At 41.3% G+C, this 17,631-nt stretch overlaps 1 protein-coding gene across 11 annotated transcripts in view; it reads right to left on the bottom strand.

Annotated features, from left to right (window-relative positions):
- The window catches only part of Slc4a4 (solute carrier family 4 member 4), a 422,068-nt gene that overhangs the window by 179,023 nt on the left and 225,414 nt on the right, over positions 1-17,631 (bottom strand). For all 11 annotated transcript variants that reach the window (XM_029477155.1, XM_029477156.1, XM_029477161.1 and 8 more), the window contains one exon: positions 7,948-8,108. In XM_029477155.1, the coding sequence (XP_029333015.1) occupies positions 7,948-8,108 (161 nt within the window). The remainder of the gene's footprint in view (positions 1-7,947; positions 8,109-17,631) is intronic.

Raw genomic sequence — 17,631 nt, 5'->3', positions numbered from 1 at the left:
TGATGCAAAAGACACAGTGAAGTGGGTGTCAGTCACCAAAGCACTCAGCCAACCGTCACTCCAGCCTTGTGGATGTCATCACCAAGTTAACACCAAGGCTTTACTTCAAAAAATCCCCAGCTTCCCACTTTATGGGAAGGGACAGGATACTGGCATGAATGACAATGTTAGAACTAGTCTAGCTTTAATTGGATCTTTACAAAGGTAGGATTGTCTTAATCTGTCTATTTTTTTTAATATCCCAGCTATGGCGAATCCCCTAAATCACAGCTTCCTTGAGTAACATGATTCGTCCGTAATTTGCATTTTTCAATTTTAAAGAGTAACATTCGAATTTTTATGCCCTGCATTACATTAATCAGAAATGTCAAATGTAAGATAAGAAGAGAAGTTGAACATTGTAAAACCATGAAAAGTGATTATTAAAGTCTATCTCCCCAATTATTCTAAGTTATATTTTCTTTGAAACACCTTTTCCAATATCAGATCATTTGAACAGCTAGTGAAGAAAAGATTAAGCTATAAAATTATATACATACCCTAGTCTTTCATTTTTTATTTAATTTTTTATTAGATATTCTCTTCATTTACATTTCAAATGCTATCCCCTTTCCCAGTTTCCTCTCCAAAAGCCCCCTATACCCTCCCCCAACCCTGCTCTCCAACCCACCCACTTGCGCTTCCTGGCCCTGGCATTCCTCTGTACTGGGGCATATAATCTTAGCAAGACCAAGGGCCTCTCTTCCCATTGATGGTCGACTAGGCCATCCTCTGCTACATATGCAGCTAGAGACATAGCTCTGGGGGGTACTGGTTAGTTTATATTGTTGTTCCTCCTATAGGGTTGCAGACCCCTTTAGCTCCTTGATACCCTAGTCTTTCAAAGATGTAAGATTAAATCTTCCTGGTCAACTCTAACTAAAACCTGATCAGTCTATTCTACTGATCATTTCAAATACTACCTGGCCATTTTTGAGAAATTTTAAATATCCTAGTTATAAAAAAAATCTATTTATTCTTCTTTACTATTTTAACTTTAAAAAGAACGTGGCTTTGGGGGCTAGCGAGATGGCTCAGGCAGTAAAGGATAAAATGTTTTGCTGTACCTGCAGGAGGGTGTGACTTCAGAGTCACAGCATCCACATAAAAAGCTGGGTGCAGTGTTAACCACCTGTGTCCTCTTACTGGAGGAAATGTGAAGACAGGCAATGCCCTGGAGCTCAAAGAATGTTATCTCAAAAATAAGGTGGCTAGAAAGTAAAAAAGATACCAAACAGCAATTCTCGCTTACATGCACAAGTGAGCACACACATGCAGAAGCACACAGATACACGTATGCATATGCATACCCCCACACACACACACACAGAGGCATGCAACAATGATTTGTAAAGTGTTCTGCTAGACAACGAATTCTATTCCAACAGAAAATAGCTTCTTTCTCACAGGTAAACACATAAAGGCCATCCTAGTCCAGCATTCGCCTCCATCAGAGTGAGACAGCTAGTGAAGCCATCAAAGTGGGTGAAGTGGGTGATGGACAGGGCACCTTACTGCATAGCTTGCCCTTGAGAAAGTACTTGGGTAGGTAAGTACAAAAGCCTGTTCTCATTCGAAACTCTAACAGGAAAATCAATGGGTGGTCAGACCACAGTCAGTCAATCCTATGGAATCCTGCCCTGAAGAAAAGTTAGAGGTGTCTCCAGGACCTTGCTGATGCCTCAAGGAACCTTCATCGGTCCAACTTTACAGTGAGCACACAGTCTCACCACCTACGTCTAGAAGCCAGCAATTTATACACTGGACAGGGAGCCATTTGTAAGGCAATCGGAGGCTAAATCAAGGAGTTTCCATCATTTGCCCAGCACAAATGCTATAAATGTACAGAACGGGAACCATTTGGTAAAGGGACCTAGAGGGGACAGGAAGTTTCTCTTGTGAGTGTTTTGATTTGAAAGTGGCCTTCAGCTTGAGTATTTTTAACCACACAAACCGCACTCAGTAAAACACTCAGAGTGACCCCTAGAAGTACAATTAGCCCTCTGTCCCACAGTCAAGTAATTAGGTGCCTTCAGAACACAGCCCTATACTTTCCCTTCAAGACCCGATCCATGTGGAAAGTCCATTTACAGAAGGACCACAAAAATAAACAGCCGGAGCATGTCTGCAGCAAGCATTATCAGTGAGACCACTCTGATGCCAGGATCCTGGATTAAAGAGTTTCTTATCTAGCCTTCCTGGCAAGGCGTCCCAATGCATATGCATGCACAGCCGGTCCTCTTGTTACTAATGCCTGGAAATCACTCGTTAGACAGGTTAAAACATCTGTGTGGCTTATGGCCTTCATTAAGTTTCCATTTTAAAAAAAAATGGCGGCATAATAGGCTCTCTTTAAGCATCAATTGCAAACCCTTTTCAAAGGAAAGTGGGGGCAGTTACTCTTACAGCTCTACTGAAATTAAGTGCTCAGAGTTCAGATCCCACAGACACTACCAACTGTGAGAAACTATGCCAAGTCTAGATGCAGAAGAGAACTGAGGAGAACCTAGGGGGACCTCCAGCTCAGTTCTTGTTACCCAAGTGAGGAAAAAAGGGTGAAGAAGGGACTGTGCCCCCAAAGACTAACTAGAAAGGCAGAACCCCAACCAGAAACATGCTTTCTGATGCACATCTAGATCTTTCCCCATTCGACACAGCATTTTCTGTATTTAAAAAGCAAGCCCACCAACCAGGCTGGTGTACGGCTGCCATGCTAGCATTCAAGAAGCTGAAGTAGAGCCAGGCATGGTGGTGCACGCCTTTAATCCCCAGCACTTGGGAGGAAGAGGCAGGCGGATTTCTGAGTTTGAGGCCAGCCTGGTCTACAGAGTGAGTTCCAGGACAGCCAGGGCTATACAGAGAAACCCTGTCTCGAAAAANGAGTTTGAGGCCAGCCTGGTCTACAGAGTGAGTTCCAGGACAGCCAGGGCTATACAGAGAAACCCTGTCTCGAAAAAAAAAAAAAAAAAAAAAAACTAAGAAGCTGAAGTAGAAGGATTGTGACTTCCTGGCCTCATGAGCAATGGATCCCATGAGCCCAAAGCCTGGACTCCATAGCTACACTCTGCCTCAAAAGAGCCAAAGGTAAATTGTCCTAGAGAGCGAGCTCTAGGCAGAGAACAAAGGGATATCTGTAGAGCTTTGACAAACAAACAGACTGTGGAAAGCGGCTAAGGGTACTAGCGAGCCTTTGGGAAAAAGACACGCAGGGCCAAATACATAGTTCTCAACTTCAAAATTAATGAAGATAATGTAACTAAATGTATGTGGCCATAGCCAAGTAAGACGTTTGTTAGGTCTGTCAAAATTATCTATCCCAGTGTGAAAAAGACCGTCGCCGGGGATGATACCGAGGACCAAGGCACTTGGCAAAAGCACACCAAAATCTTTCAATATGTTCAGAACTTTTGAATTTTCTACAACTGGAACTCTATACTAATCAAATAATTTTGCTAAACTATATAAAGAAATATTCATTTCTCTTGATAATAAAACCTTCAAGGTCACCTGGTGCCTAATAAATTGCTATTTTATAGCTATTGTGTTTTTAATTATAGAATGACAGAAATTTGATATTTATGTTTTTATCTTTAAGCGAGTACCAATTAAAATGATGGACCGTGAGGCTGGAGAGATGGTTCAGCAGTAAAGAGTATTTGCTCCGCATGGGGGCCTGAGTTCAAGTCCTGACACCAATGTAAAACACATGCCATAGTTGTTCAAGCCTATAGCCCCGGATTACATGCACACGGCTGTGCATGCCTGTAACCCCGGATTACATGCACACAGCTATGCAGGCCTATAGCCCCAGATTATATGCACAGGGCTGTGCAGGCCTATAGCCCCAATTAAATGCACATGGCTGTGCAGGCCTATAGCCTCAGATTACAAGGGGACACAGGTGGGCCTTCTGAACTCACTAGCCAGCCATGTGGCCTAACTGTCACAGAGAGTTTCAAGGAACTTCAGGGAGGAAGCTTGCCTCAAGGCAATAAGACAAAGAGTGACAAAGAAGATACCCAACATCCTACCCTAGCCTCCACATGGGCAGGCATCCACACACTCACATGTGCGCACACACATGCATTGTACCACAATTCCATTTCAAGACAAAGTTACATGCACATAAACAGAGCATAAGAAAAATATTGAGATGATAAATATTGAGACAAAATTAGACTAGGAAACATTTTATTTTTGTGGTAAAATTAGGGAAGGTTTTATTTTTGTAGTAACGTATTGATGGATTATATTTAAATGGATATACATCAATTTTAAGATTAGAAAAAACAAAAAATGCAAATTTTAAAATATAAAGTTTTTTAAGGAAAAAAAACAACAACAAGAAACAGCAGAACTCATACATTTGCCAACACACAGAGCTCAGGGTGTGTGTGTGTGTGTGTGTGTGTGTGTGTGTGTGTATACACATATGTAAATATATATGTATATATATATATGTGTGTGTGTGTTGTGTGTGTGTGCGTGTATACATATATGTGTGTGTATATATATGTATGTATATGTGTGTATATACATATGTATATATATTTTCCAAAAATAGAGCTACATTTTTCTCATCCATTTCTCATTGTGCTAATTACCTGAAATGGATTACAGCTTTTTTTAAACAAAAAAAGGGAAGAAACTTCCATGAACTTGACTTTGTATGTGAGTGACACCCATAAATGTAGGATTACAATGGAGTGCTAATAATAAACCTATTAAAATAATCCCTGGAAATTATGTCTTATCCTCTGTAATGCTTCAAAGACAATTTTTCTATTAAAATACAGAAGGGATTCTTTTTTTAAAAAAAAATTAAAAGCACAGAGAAGTCCTGAAAAGAATCCCAGGTAAGCTGATTTCACTGTAAGAATGACACCTGACGTCTGAGCCTGGCTTGGGTCCTGTGCAGCTGCTTGCCATAGCCTAAGATCTGTGGATGCTCTACCTCTCAGGAGGATGAGGAGGGGCAATAGCAAATGGACCACAAAGACGGCTGAGAAACACCCTCGTATTTACTGGATATAATCACACTTTCTAGTATTTATTTCCTCCCTTTTCTGAAGTAAAATTGTCCTATTGGGAGAAAACCCATCGTGATATTTATGAGAGAGTAACGGCCAGTTGAGAATTACCAGCATATGCATCCTGACTTCATCCTCTGCAAGAAAAAGATTGCAACAGTAATGAACTAATTCCTACAGCAGCTCACAACACCGAGCTGCCGTCTGTCATTTAAAATGAAGCAAAGGTTTTCCATGGTTCGTAATTTATTCTCCATAGGTTTGTATTCTTCCAGAGGATTTTTGTCCCGTTATCAGGTTACACTCCTTTACTCTCCCCTGCAAAGCTGGCCTTTTTATTTCCTCCCTTTCTTTTGCTCATGATGTATGGTTTGCTCTGAACTATTTTCTGAATTATCAGCTAAAGAATGACAGCCCTGGCACTCTGCCTCCTTGCCCCAGGGACTGGGAAGCAAACATATTAGTGAGTGATGATACCTCAAAGTGACCTAGTGGTGTCTAATTTTAACACAGGATGACAATGTTCAGAGTAAATTCATGGAGGTTAGAAAAGAGTCCGCAGCTGATAATAAAAAAAAAAAAAAAAAAAAGTTACGGGAAATTAAGCAAGAACATCAAATGATCACTTAATCTTTCTTACATGCAGCAGATGTCAGAGCTTCCCTTTTTGGTCATTGGCTAAAGGGGGTCTGATTTAATGTGGGCCTCTGTCTCCTGCTATGTATGCACAGTGAGGGACTTGCTGGGATCAGGAACTCTTTAAGGTAGTTCAGTATGGGACTGAAGAGCACAAAGACAGCTTTGCAAAGTTCAGGTCTAAAACTTTCATCACCCTGCTGATCAGCTCCGAGACCAGCAAAAATCAGTCAATCAATCGATCAATAAAAAAGAAGGAATGAATGCTCCAATACTTCCATCTCTTCAGTCAATAGTTTTTGGAAGTTTTTCTTCTGTTCATGAAATTCCGACCATCTCTATACCAGATTCAAATCAGACTTCATGTCGTTATCTCGTAGGTGGCATGTAGGAAAACCTAGATAGCTAGTGACACTAGGGTCTGATGAACCCAGCAGGTCTGATGACCTTTCTTGATTCTCCCAACAACTCTGAAAGATACATTGTGACAGCTAGTTTCAATTGTCAACCTGACACAATCTAGAATCACTCGAAATGGGTATCTCCAGCAGGAACTATAGAGATTAATTTGGCCTGTGGAGAGATATGGCTGTAGGAGATGGTCTCCATTACATCATTGATGTGGCAAGTCCCAGCCTAAAAGCATCCAGTGCCATTCTGAGGCTTAGGTCCTGGACTAGATAGAAAGAAGGCCAGCTGAGCTCAAGTATCCATGCATCCCCTGATCTCTGCTCCTGAGGATGGATGTAACATGACCCGTTCTCTCAGACTCCTGCTTCTCTGACCTTCCAGCCATGAAAGACTACAACCTGGAAGCATGACCTAAAATATACCTGTCTCCACTAAGCTACTTTAATCAGGGTATTTTATCACAGCACCAGGAAAGGTAACTCAGACATGCCCCCTTAATAGTACTTGCACAGAAGAGGAAACCAAGTCTCCAAGACTGTGGTAACATGTTCTGACTGACCGTGATCATCTATCCTGACAGAGGAAGCCTTTAGTTAAAGCTACCCACTGTGATCCCAGTATTTCTTTACTGGTACCACTCAGTGTCACATGAAATGAACTCCTTCCAGAGATTTTTATTATTATTATTATTATTATCATTTTCATAGGGAGCAAAACATACACCCAGTGGAAGGACTAAATGGTGAGATTTCATGCAGAGAAATTCCACAAGCTCTGGTGAGATGCAAGATCCTCTGCACCAATGTAGCCTGACTCAGTCACTCAGTCGCTAGCCCACAGGGTCCTGCTGCTGTCAGCCTGCCCCACAGCATTCTCTACACACACCTAAATGACTTGACATGTGCCTTCCCTCACAGCAGTCCCGGAAGTGGGGGATTCTCAGTCTTCTGTAAGATGTGCACTCTGTTTTGAACAAAATGTAACTGAGGTGCAGAAAAAGCTCACTGAAACATCTAAGGTCAGAGAGTTCTAAAAACCTAGTGTCCAGAGAGCCAGGTATTATAGGAGTGTGAGAAGGTCCTTTAGCCAGAATATTAATCTGGGGTGACGTAATGGCTCAGTATGCAAATAACTGCCATGCAAGCTTCAGGACCTGCATCCAATACCTAGAATTTATGTTTAAAAAAAAAAATCAGGCATGGTGGCCTGTACCTATGAAAGAAGCCCTGAAGAGGCAGAAACAGGAGGATCACTGTGGTTCACGGGCCACCCTACTGAGTCTACTCAGTGAGCTCCTGTCAAGGAAAGATACTGTCTCAAAAAAACAAGGGACGGGCTCCTAAGAAATAGAAACACAGTTTATTCTGGCATCCACTCATACACATACGCGCATGCACAGAAGCACACACATCCACCCAGTCACATGCACACAAATGATCCCACATACACACAAGGATATATAAAAAATTTTAATCGTACCTTAATAAGTAGAGAAACTAATATGCATATGCATGTTAAATACAATCTTCTATGTAGCAAAAATATAAAGGATTTAAAAAAAAAGCACAAAATTGTAAATGACTGATAAATAAATTTGGGAAAAAATCTAAATATTCCAAAATGGTAACAATGACCATAACCAGAGATGGGTATAATTTCTTGATGTTAGTTTTCTTGATATTGGTCAAACTTTTCATAAATCACTCATTTCATGACACAAGCCTCTAAGAACCAGTGTTTTAGAGACTACTCAGGCCTGCTTACCCTAGTGGGCTTCTTGCACTGGAGGACATCCCTAAACTGCAGGAGGAACCTGAACTGGTATACTCACCCACCAGCTGTGGGAGAGAAGACGCCTCCCGGTCAAGCATGATGGATCCTTTCTCCATACATGTCCTCAGCTCAAACAGGCTGTGCAGGGACAAGGTGGCCACATGGGGTTTGCTCCATCTTTCCCCACCCTGCTCCACTTTCTCTTCAAACTTAATCCACCTAGGAATATGAGATGAGGGAGAAACAGTGAAAAGAACGAACGTACGGCAACTGGCAACCTTCCCTGAAGGCAGCTCTGACCCCTACCCACATCCCTGACCAGCACTTTCATAATGTCTCCTCTCCTGCTGCCTCTATAGCTTACTGAATCATGAAATCTGTCACCTCCAGGAGTACATCTAATCACCAGATCACTTTCTCTAAAAAATGGACCAAATGATGTCAAAGTAACCCTCCACCAACCCCCTCCCCATATAACCATGAAATCACTAACAATGATTACATAAGTGATTTTTAGATGAGAAGGGGGAAAGGAAATAATCACAGGAGGCAGAGGAAGGAGGGATCTGGGGGGGGGGGAGAAGGGACAGGGTGGGGAGAAAGGGGAACAAGGTCAGGTATTGGGGCAAGGGGTACAGGAGAGAAGTCCAGAGCGCCAAGAGAATGAATGGAAATAAGCAGCCTCTGGGGGTGGGAGGTGGAAGAACCCTCTAGAAAGTACCAGAGACCTGGGAAGTGAAAGACACTTGGGACTTAATGGGGGTGACTTTAGCCAAAATGTTCAACATTGGGTAGAGGGAACTTGAAGAGATATCCACCTCCAGTAGATAGAAAGGGCCTCAAGTGGAGGGATGGGGATTATAACCCACAGTCAAAATTTCTGAACCAGAATTGTTCTGTCTAAAAGAACTGCAGGGACAAAACTGGAACAAAACCTGAAGGAAAGGAGGTCTAATAACCAGCCCAACTTAGGATCCATCTCACGTGGCGCACCAAGGCTTGACACTATTACTGATGCTGTGACGTGCTTACAGATGGGAGCCTGGCATGGCTGTCCTCTGAGAGGCCCTACCAGCAGCTCACTGAGAAGGAAGCAGATACTTATATCTAACCATTGGACTGAAATCAGGGACCTCTATGGTTGAATTTAAGTGAAGAACTGAAGAAGTTTGAAGGGGATTCAGTGACCGACCCCCCCATAAGAACAGCAGGCTAAACTAACCCTGACCCCAGAGAGATCCCAGAGACTGAGCCACCAACCAGGAGGCCCCTGGTACATATACAGCAGGGGTCTGCCTAGTCTGGTCTTAGTGGGAGACGATGTGCTTAATCCTCAGGAGACTTGAGGCCCCAAGGAGGGAGAGGTAGAGTAGGAGAGCAAGCATCATCTTAGAGGCAAGGAGAAGGAGGAACTGTGGGAGGGAGAACTGAGAGGGGGATAGGCAATGACTAGAATGTAAATAAGTAAAATAATTTAAAAAAAAAAAGAAAGAAAAATTCTCCAAGTAGGTAGTTCCTATTAATTATAAAACTAGCCACCTCTGCCAACATTCTGTTGCTACCTTATAGAGTAAGTTTGTTTAAGATTAAGTAGCAACAAGAAAGCAATGTTTATCTCCAATGGAAAATGCCCAGCTGTTGATACCTAATGAGATTCATGTTTTACCACGTCTTCATCTGATGTCTCTGTCTCAGCTGGCACATGTGCCTCTCACTGAGATACTAATAGAAATTGTACCCTTCCAGCCAGGCTCCACATATGTTTAAAATGAGCAAGCTCAGTGGACCACAGACTCACTGTGATGACAATAATCTAGTAACCTCTGTGTTGGGACAGATAACCTTCACTCATAGCTTCTGCTTTCTAAGACATGTAGACATTTTTGAAAACAGAGAAAGCAAAGACATATTTTTAAAGTTGGAGGGGGGGAAACCCACACTTAGAAACCCCATAATTTCATGTGTCATATAACACAGACTTTCCTAAGCAGCTAAGGGAAATAGGAAACATCACTACCGCAACCATCTTCTGCCCTACCCGTCAAACCTCCGAAAAAGGCATCCGAAAGGATGGTAATGACAGGGTTAAATTTTAGTTTCCCTATATTTCTCACCCAAGGGTTTAATGATTGAAAAACATTTTCCTAGAACAAGCTAAACACTCACCTAACTCTCTGCAGAGGAGAACAAAGGGCAGGCATCAGAGGAAGCCAGAGGAAGCGCTACATACTGTATTATTTATAGAACTCTTATCAACCCCCAGGGAGGGGAAGAAGCTCCCTGCGAGGACCACAAGTGAAAACAGATCAAGGGATCAGCCACAGTGTCAAAGCAAAGCTTAGGATTTTTATCTCACCCAATGCTCATTGACTCAGAAGCATTCTCCCATACGCCTCCACGCTCCTCTCAGGAAGCCCCTCACAGGCAGATGGCTCCTCCCTGTCAATGGTAACTGACATCTATGTCCAACCTCTCAATGACTAGAGCCCCCGTTACATTACCCTGTGTGTTCTACCCAGCAAAACCTGCAAGAGGCCTTGACTTTTAAATGTGTACCGTTTTTTGAGTTTAAAAGCCACAGCTCTAACCACGTGTACATGTGAGCAAAGCTAAACAGAATAACATATACAGAAAAGGGTCATGGAGTTGAGGGGGGAGAGACTGGAAGGCCTGGAAGCAAGGAAAGGGCAGCGGGGGGCAGGGGGGGACGGTATAGATACAGTACTCGGGTGTGCAATTCTCAAAATAATAATAACAACAAATAACAAAGAAGTTTAAAGGTCAGCAACATCACTAAAGAGATGGTAACCCTTCAAAACTGGACCCAGTTTATTTCCACAGAAGTAACTGAAACACATTTCTAAACAAAATGAGAAACTTCTATTATGCCCCTGCCATGTGCGTATGTGTTGTTAGAATTGGCATTTTCTTCCTCTTTGGTTGGAATTACTTCCAGAGAAATAGAAGGAGTTAGAAGTCACAGACAATTTTACATCACACCCTTACAGTGTTTCATGGCTATACACAGACAGTAATAAATAATTAAGGAAAGCAGATTATTTCACAGTCACATAATTACTATGATATTATTAACTTTGGGCAGCACCTTTTCTTGCTTTCTCACAGAATGTTTAAGCCTGCTGTATAAGTTCTTCCATGGACAGTTTCAGTACATCTGTCTTAATGCATAGCCCAAGATCAGACTCCAGGAGATAGAAAACTCCATAGTATATATATGGTATCAGATCAGGGCTACCTAGAAATAGACCATAGAGTGGACACCTGTGTTGCCTTTCTAAGAATATTCTTGCTAGCTAAGAATCTTGAACAACAGAATTTAAGCCCAAGATAAATGGCAAGGGTCATATAGAACCTGTAATGTGTAATGTTTCAGACAGCTTCATTCATTTCCCCTCAACTTTCTTCCCTCATTCCCAGGATGTGCCAGAGACCTGGGATGGGGAAGGCTCCAAGGAGACTACTTGGAAGACTTTAGTCCAGACGCCTAGAAATGGGGATACAGAACCTGAAGTGTCTGCCCCTGTAGATAGGCAGGACCCCCAATAGAGAGATAAAGACAAAAACCCACCTACAAAACTTAACAACCCCAAACAATTCAGGCACAAAGAGGGAGAAGAGACAGAGCAAATGGCCAACCAGTGACTGGACCAATCTGAGACCCATCCCATGGGAAAACGCCTCGTCTTTCTTAAATGAGTTCCCATTTATCAGTCGCTGTACATCTGTATTGCCAACCTTATAGCCTGAATGAGAACTAATTATTATAGTCACACACACACACACACACACACACTATAAGTAAATGATAAATAATTTTAGCTTATATGTTGAAATCTTACGGGTTTGTGGTAGTTTTTGTTGGGTTGGGTTTTTGAGATATTTTTACTCAGTGGTACAGCCTAGCCTTGAACTCGTGGCAATCCTTCTGCCTCAATTCTCCATGTGCTGGGATTATAGATAGAGCCACCACATCCAGCTTTGTATTTTGAAATTCTAGTACCCAGGGCAAGACCTTTTGCAACATAGAAGTACCATCGAGAGCACATTGGCCCCACCACACGGAATGTGTAAAGCCCTTAGTCTTGGACTTTATATGCTCCAGACCAAGGAGAAGCAAGTTTCTACTGTGTGTAAGAGATATGGTTTATGGTATTCTGTCAGAGCAGCCTGGATAAGCTAAGGCATTCCTCAATTAGCTAAGCAATATATGCTTAAGAAACTTTTCAAAAAGGAGCATAATTCACTGAATCTCTTTCTGGCCTTTCCTTTAACCCTCTCTGCAACATATATTGCTGGTAACTGACTGGCTTAAGGCAGGAATCAGGATAAGTTCTTCAAGATCAATAAGAAATCATAACTTCCAACTGGGCTGGACTTTCAGAAGAGCCCTGTTCACCCTGATGGATCCCACCTACCCTGCAGGTCAAGATCACCATAAGGAAAGGAAGTGGAGTTTCACAGCTAGCCCACTGTTTACAGTCCTGTCTATTCCTATTCCTATCTCATGGCTAACTTTAGCATCCATTGCACTTCAACTTCCATTAATACTGAATGCTCTGATGATGGTGGAACATAGCTAACAGCACATGGGGACTCGGATATAATGCTGATCAAATGAATCTACCACTCTACTTGTTCCAAGGATGGCTATACCAAATATGCCCATTTAAATTTCCTGTAGATAGTTTTCATCCCAGAGTCAGTGCATGCTCTGTCTGCATGCCTCACACGTCAAGGACAAACTTGAAAAACAAAGCACCAACACTCCTCAATTCAAATCAACATCCATTAAAAAGAAGGCTAAGGCAGAAAGAACAAAGTTCAGACTATCCAAGCGCCAGACATTCTGCAAAGGTGCTTTCGACCCATGTAATTATGTTTAAAAAAAAAAAAAAACCCAGACACTTCTACTGTGGCCTGCACTGAAAGCCACCACCGACCCTTCACAATAACTATGAATAGCTCCACGGTTGCAATGGGTTTCTGGCATTTTTTTTCCTCTTGTTTCAGTACGTGACATGCTACAGGAAAATTAATCTTAAGAAGCTGACTTTTTAAAGGCTTGTGATTACAAAATAGTTGTACCCTTGGAGGGGCGGTTTATTGGGTGAATTTTATTTATTCCAAGGTCTTAGAAGAATAATGATAAAGTACTCTGCAGTTTAATACACTTTGAGTGGCTGCCAACCAAAGAGCACTTCGCTCACTTGTTGAAGAAACAGAAGGCCCACTGGGAATCACTGAATTTTGCAACTTTCTAATCATATGATTAAATATAATTAAGTAAAGGCAAGACCTCTAACTTTAAAACCTGCCAGCTCCATAGCAGAAAATCCTCATGACCTTTGTACTAGAATACAATCCAACTGTGTAAAACTACTGATGTAATAATAATTAATTTCTTGCTAATTAAAAAAATAGTTCATCATATATAAAAGAAGTCAATGCTAATATGTACCTATGTAAATAAAATGCTATTTTAAGGAGAATTCATAAATTTCTAGATGAACTGTGGTAAGTGTTGCATATAATTACCTAGATATAATGACGTCTAATTACAAGGGTGATCAGATTCCCTAAACAATCTACTTATAGGGAAAAAAGATAAATTTGGTCCAACAGGGAATTTTCCAGAGTAATCCACTAGAGAAAGCCAAAGATCTGTAGACTACAGAGACGGCAAACTCAGAGTGTAAAGGGCAAGCCGTTGTTCTGTGGCCCTGACCTGAAAACTGGTTTCCCAGAGGTGATCTGGGTCAGCATGCCCAACAGAAACACAAATAAACATTAGTTTGCGTCGTGTTCCTGGACATGACACACCAATGCCCTTTTCCTTTGTTGGCTAATGTTTCTGAGAACTTGTGACGGCTTGGTTTTCAGCAGGTTTGGCAGCACAGGTTGGATTACATAGCATTGATGATCTTTTACATATATTCAGGCAATAGTGATGATGTTCAGCTCCGGACACTAAAAACCCACCAAGGGGAAACTGAGAGTAAGGAGATCACTTTGAAAGAGCTAATATCCTAACTCACCTGAAGAGGTAGAAGAAAGAAAACTCCATCCCTTCCTTATGACTTTGGGCCATCATCAAAGCAAGACTAAGGGCTACTCCTTAATATGTGTATGTTGGACACCTGAGAATTGATTCTAATAGGTTCCTGTTTTGCTTTGGTTTCAGTTTGGTTTTGTGTTATTTCATTTTGGGACACAATCTCATATATTCCAGCCTGGCATCAAATTCACTATGTAGCCATGAACTTCTGATACTCCTGACTCTACCTCTCAAGTACTAGGATTATAGTCGCTCATGGGCCACCTAGCTCAGTTTACTTTAATGGATATTTAATGAAGAATAAAGGCTTCTTCACCCATTCTAACTGATTCCATTTAATTACTGCAGTCTTCCTCAATGTTGTTGTTGTTGTTTGTTTGTTTGTTTGTTTGTTTGCTAACAATGACAGATTCTGAAAGTACCCTTTAAAAAGACTAGCACTGTCTCTCCATCAGTCAGACACCCTCATCCAACATGAGAAATCTACCCTGCACAGTCTTCAGCTCGTGTACTATTTTGGAAAAAAAAAAAAAAAAACAAGCACAGAAAAATTCAAAGTTCTACCTTACCTTATAGGAACGACAAAACACATAAAAAAAAAAAATATGCAGAAGAAGAGAACAAAGTTGAGCACCACTTTAAATCCCACTTAAGTAAGACTTCTCTTGCTGATAATATTTCATTCCTGCTATCTCAGAACCAAAGGGACTATCTCCTCTATTACTGAAAACATTTTCATTGTTTGAGTAGAACCAAATGAGAATTCTCAAAGTGGGACTCAAACCACAGTAATGCCAAAGCTGGTTGTAGAATATTCTTAGTTAAATAAAATCATCAGTCAACTGAAAAGTACAAGACCTTAAAGGGGGAAAAAAGAATGGCATTCGGTCTAGGCCCACACTAGAAACCACATCTAGTTTGACAAGTCTAGAGTGTTTGTTCTCTTTAGAATAAAACTGTCTACCAGCACCAGTGCTTCAGGGAATGCATGTCCCTTAGTGGTAAGGCTTTTGTTTAGCATGTGTGAGACCCGGGTTCCCAGCACCCTGTTACACACAGCCCAAACAAAATGTCTATCCACTGGGATTTTCAGAGGAGAGAAAATAAATTCAAATATGTTTGCTAGGCAGAGAAAAAGGGCAATTTTTGCCATACCACCACATATGAGATAAATCTCTGCCATGAACTTCATTTTATTCATCTGGGAGGTTTGAGACCTTTTAATAGGGGGTTGGTAATTTCGTCATGACTGGAAAAATCCACATCACAGATGGAAGTCAAATGTCACTACACAAAAGATTCAGTGTATATCACAAGTACAGATGACTGGAGATCTAAATATTCCCAGGAGCACAGACACTGTCAAACCTTTCCACAGAAATTAAGAAGGGACAGCACACTGAGAAACAAGGTTTCGTTTCTCTGCACATTCACTCTCTCACCCCTGTTCCTTGAGTATGGCTGCGCAGCACATAGTTCTGAGCATAAGGAATGGGCTGCTGAACAAGGTAAGTGTAATCTCTGCCCACACAGAGATTTAGTTCTATTAGGAAGACAAGATAGCAAGGTAGATATTGTGCTAGATAGTGAGAAGTGCAAAAGTCAAAATATAATAGAGGATCTGGGATAAGAGGTAAAGGCGGATGGTTCAACTCAAAAGTCTGGTGATAGACGAGCAAGTCATGTAGGTAAGTGGGGGGTGTCTGTGGCACAAAGGGAGTGGCAAGTACAGAGTCCCTTAAAGACTAGAACAGCTATACACTGGAGCTCTAGCAGGGTGGACTAGAGGAAGAGACAGAAGGCTATTCCAGTAACTCAGGGTGAAGGGTCTATTACACAAAATAAATGCACATGTAAGGACCAATTCATTGGAGGTTTTTCCAGTCATCTAGGTAAGAGATGGTGAAATCCTCAACCAGACCTGAGGCAGTATTGGACAAGAAATGTGGTGAGATGCTGACATCTCAAAAGTATTGCAGAGAGATTTCAGACAAGAGGTGTAAGTAAAGTAGAAAGCAAGGAAGACTCGGGTGTTCTGGCTGGAGGATCCAAGAGAATGAAATTACATAAGAGATGGAGAAACCCGTAGGAAGAGCAGGTCTGGATATATTAATTATACGACTGATAATAGCCCTCCAATTACTCCATGCCAATTAAATAAGGAAGGAAGTGCAGAGATAGGAGTGCAGATGCCATCAGCAGAGTCATGAAAACGTTTGAAATCTGAAGTGTGATCCTCCTCTGAGCTTTAGCAATGATGAGCTAGGTTACTTCCAGTCTGCCCCACCCAGCAGAGAGAGATTGTAGCTATTATGTTCAAAGCACTTATTTTGTATCAAAATTTAATCATATATAAGGATGAAAATGTCATAATAAAAACTATTAATTTGTATGTTAACTAAAATCTCAAAAGATAGTTATTCTCAAAGCAAGTGTCTCTCCACTAGTAACATTCAATACACATTTATGAGAAGCTTTTATGGCCCTGGCACTTCAAGGGTGGTACCCTGCCTCTGACTTTGAATGAACTCATATAAGGAAAACAATAATATCAGAAATGTAGCTAATAATTGTAATAATCCCTAAACAGACGTTATTTCAAGGTTTTTTTCCCTGTAAAGCTTCCCAATGCCCTTCTTCTATAGAACAGTCCCTCTGGGATTGCATCACCAAAATGGTACATAACTTTCTTAAAACATACTTCAAAGATGGTAAAGAACATAAGGTTATCTTTGTCTTTATAATCCCATATGACCAAGTACTGTAACTCAATCCTGTAATAGCAGTACTGAAAAGCCTGAGGCAGGAGAATCACCATGAGTTCAAGGCCAGCCTGAGCTACAGAGTGACTCTTGGCATCCTCCATGGACCAAAATGAATCAAAACTAGAAATATCTTCAGCATTTCATTCAACGCTGAGTTGCATGCTCAGTGAACTGTCACTTCTTCAGCTTGCTGAGACCAGGGATCATGTAAATTAAAGGGTAATCTACATTTAGCAAGAAATAAACAAACAAAAAAGCTACCCCTGTGTTCTAGTCAATGGTAACACTTAACAAATATTTCAACACACATACAAAAAAGGAATCAACAAAGGAGCCATTAGAGGCACTGCTGACTACATCAACATATACATAGGAAAACGTCTCTACAGTAAGAAAATATGCATGGTGCTGGAGAACAGGAAACCCTGGAAGACCTTTCCTTGCCAGACTGGGAGACTGAGACTTGGGAAGGGGACAAAGTGTGCTGAGCTATCCAATGAAAAGCAGAATCAACACTAGACTAAGACCTCCCAATCTGTAAGAGTGTGAGCCTCGATCCATAAAGAAAGGAACAAAGGGAGCCAGGTAGTAAGAGTGAGCCTTTGCTCCAGGATCCTTGTGGACTCAAGGTGCATCCTGCAGGGGGTTCCTACATGTTGCAGGAGATTTAGTCTAGAATATGTAACTGAATCCCTGTGAAGAAAAATCACTGATGTGACTCCTAAAATCTCAGAAACTTGCAAAGCATTGAACAATTTACAAATCTTGTCCACGTTACTATTAGTGATATGATTATACATGTCATATAATACTATATCTATATAGTATATATTTTACACGCATACATATGTATCATAAGTACTAAGTGCTATTATTCATTCTACTAATAAACAGGGCCATG

Source organism: Mus caroli, chromosome 5 (genome assembly GCF_900094665.2).
Source record: "Mus caroli chromosome 5, CAROLI_EIJ_v1.1, whole genome shotgun sequence".
Classification (NCBI taxonomy): domain Eukaryota; kingdom Metazoa; phylum Chordata; class Mammalia; order Rodentia; family Muridae; genus Mus; species Mus caroli.
The sequence above is the reverse complement of the archived record's forward strand: the minus strand, read 5'-3'. Positions and strand labels throughout refer to the sequence as shown.